This window comes from Trichinella spiralis, assembly GCF_000181795.1.
Source record: "Trichinella spiralis strain ISS 195 chromosome Unknown Scfld840, whole genome shotgun sequence".
NCBI classification, from domain to species: domain Eukaryota; kingdom Metazoa; phylum Nematoda; class Enoplea; order Trichinellida; family Trichinellidae; genus Trichinella; species Trichinella spiralis.
Genome location: NW_003527779.1, coordinates 1 through 1,001, shown reverse-complemented (window position 1 = coordinate 1,001; position 1,001 = coordinate 1). Strand labels below are relative to the sequence as shown.

Below are 1,001 nucleotides of genomic sequence, written 5' to 3'. Positions count from 1 at the left end.
GAAGAAAAGATTGTCATGTACAAATAGTCCATACTGTAATTAATTCAAAGGTTCCATTTACCGTTTTATTAAAAAAACATCAAATAATGCTTCATCTTTAAATAAAGCTAAAAGCTGTTACTATGAAGTGATAAAAATTATACAATGAAATTAATATGACAGTGCGCATTTGCTGAACTGATGCAATGACAATAAAGGAGTGTAGAGCAAAAAACAAAGTTATTTTCGTTCAACCACCTGAAATTTTTGTTGTATAGTTTTTGCTAACAGACAAATTATTTAATTTGCACTGTATGTTGGTAAAATATTTATGTTAGAGTCAGACTAGCGACAGTAATCTGACGTTCAGGTATGAATAGACCAGACGTTCGTTCGTCCGGCCAATAAGTAAGTGGACTGTATAATAAAGAGTGGATTTGGTGTATCTTCCACGGCGTGGGCAGCGATCGGGGTCCAAAAACTCTCGTCGATGGCGATCTCCTTCGCGGACGTCTTCCGGTTCCCTAGCTCCGCTAACTCTGTACGTTGCGACTGCACGCTCGAAGTGTACGAATACCCGAGCTACTACCGTTGTTCCTAACGGTAAGTCGAATGCCCTTCAATAAGGTACCCACGAGTCTCTCGCTCGATCGTCCTTCCTTGCACTTCGACTCGGTTCGTCCACACTTCCCAATTCGACTCTTCGGAATACGGCAATACTGCAACCAGTACTGCAAACCACGTATTCTAAAGCCGACTTCTCGCAACCAACGCGTCCTCTTGTACAACTATCGTACCACTGACGCATACACACACAGACGTATCTCTTCTCTCTCCAGGTATATGTATATCTGGCGCGGCGCGCTTTCTAGCCCTATATATAGGGCCAGGGTCGGCGGCCCCGCGGTCGACCCAAACGCGAACCACCAATAGGCAGCTCGCTCGCGGCGGGAGCGCTCGCTATCTCCGGCGCCGATCTAAAGCCTTGTCAGTCTTCAATTATGTTGTCATGGTTCGGATCT

The 1,001-nt window shown here is 44.9% G+C and overlaps 1 protein-coding gene across 1 annotated transcript; it reads right to left on the bottom strand.

Annotated features, from left to right (window-relative positions):
• Positions 1-319: 319 nt before the first annotated feature.
• On the bottom strand, positions 320-787 carry Tsp_14657 (conserved hypothetical protein). The gene is given in 2 exon segments (XM_003370379.1): positions 320-596; positions 615-787. The coding sequence occupies 2 exon segments, from the start codon at positions 785-787 to the stop codon at positions 320-322; spliced, it is 450 nt and encodes a 149-aa protein (XP_003370427.1).
• Between the last annotated feature and the right edge of the window lie 214 nt (positions 788-1,001).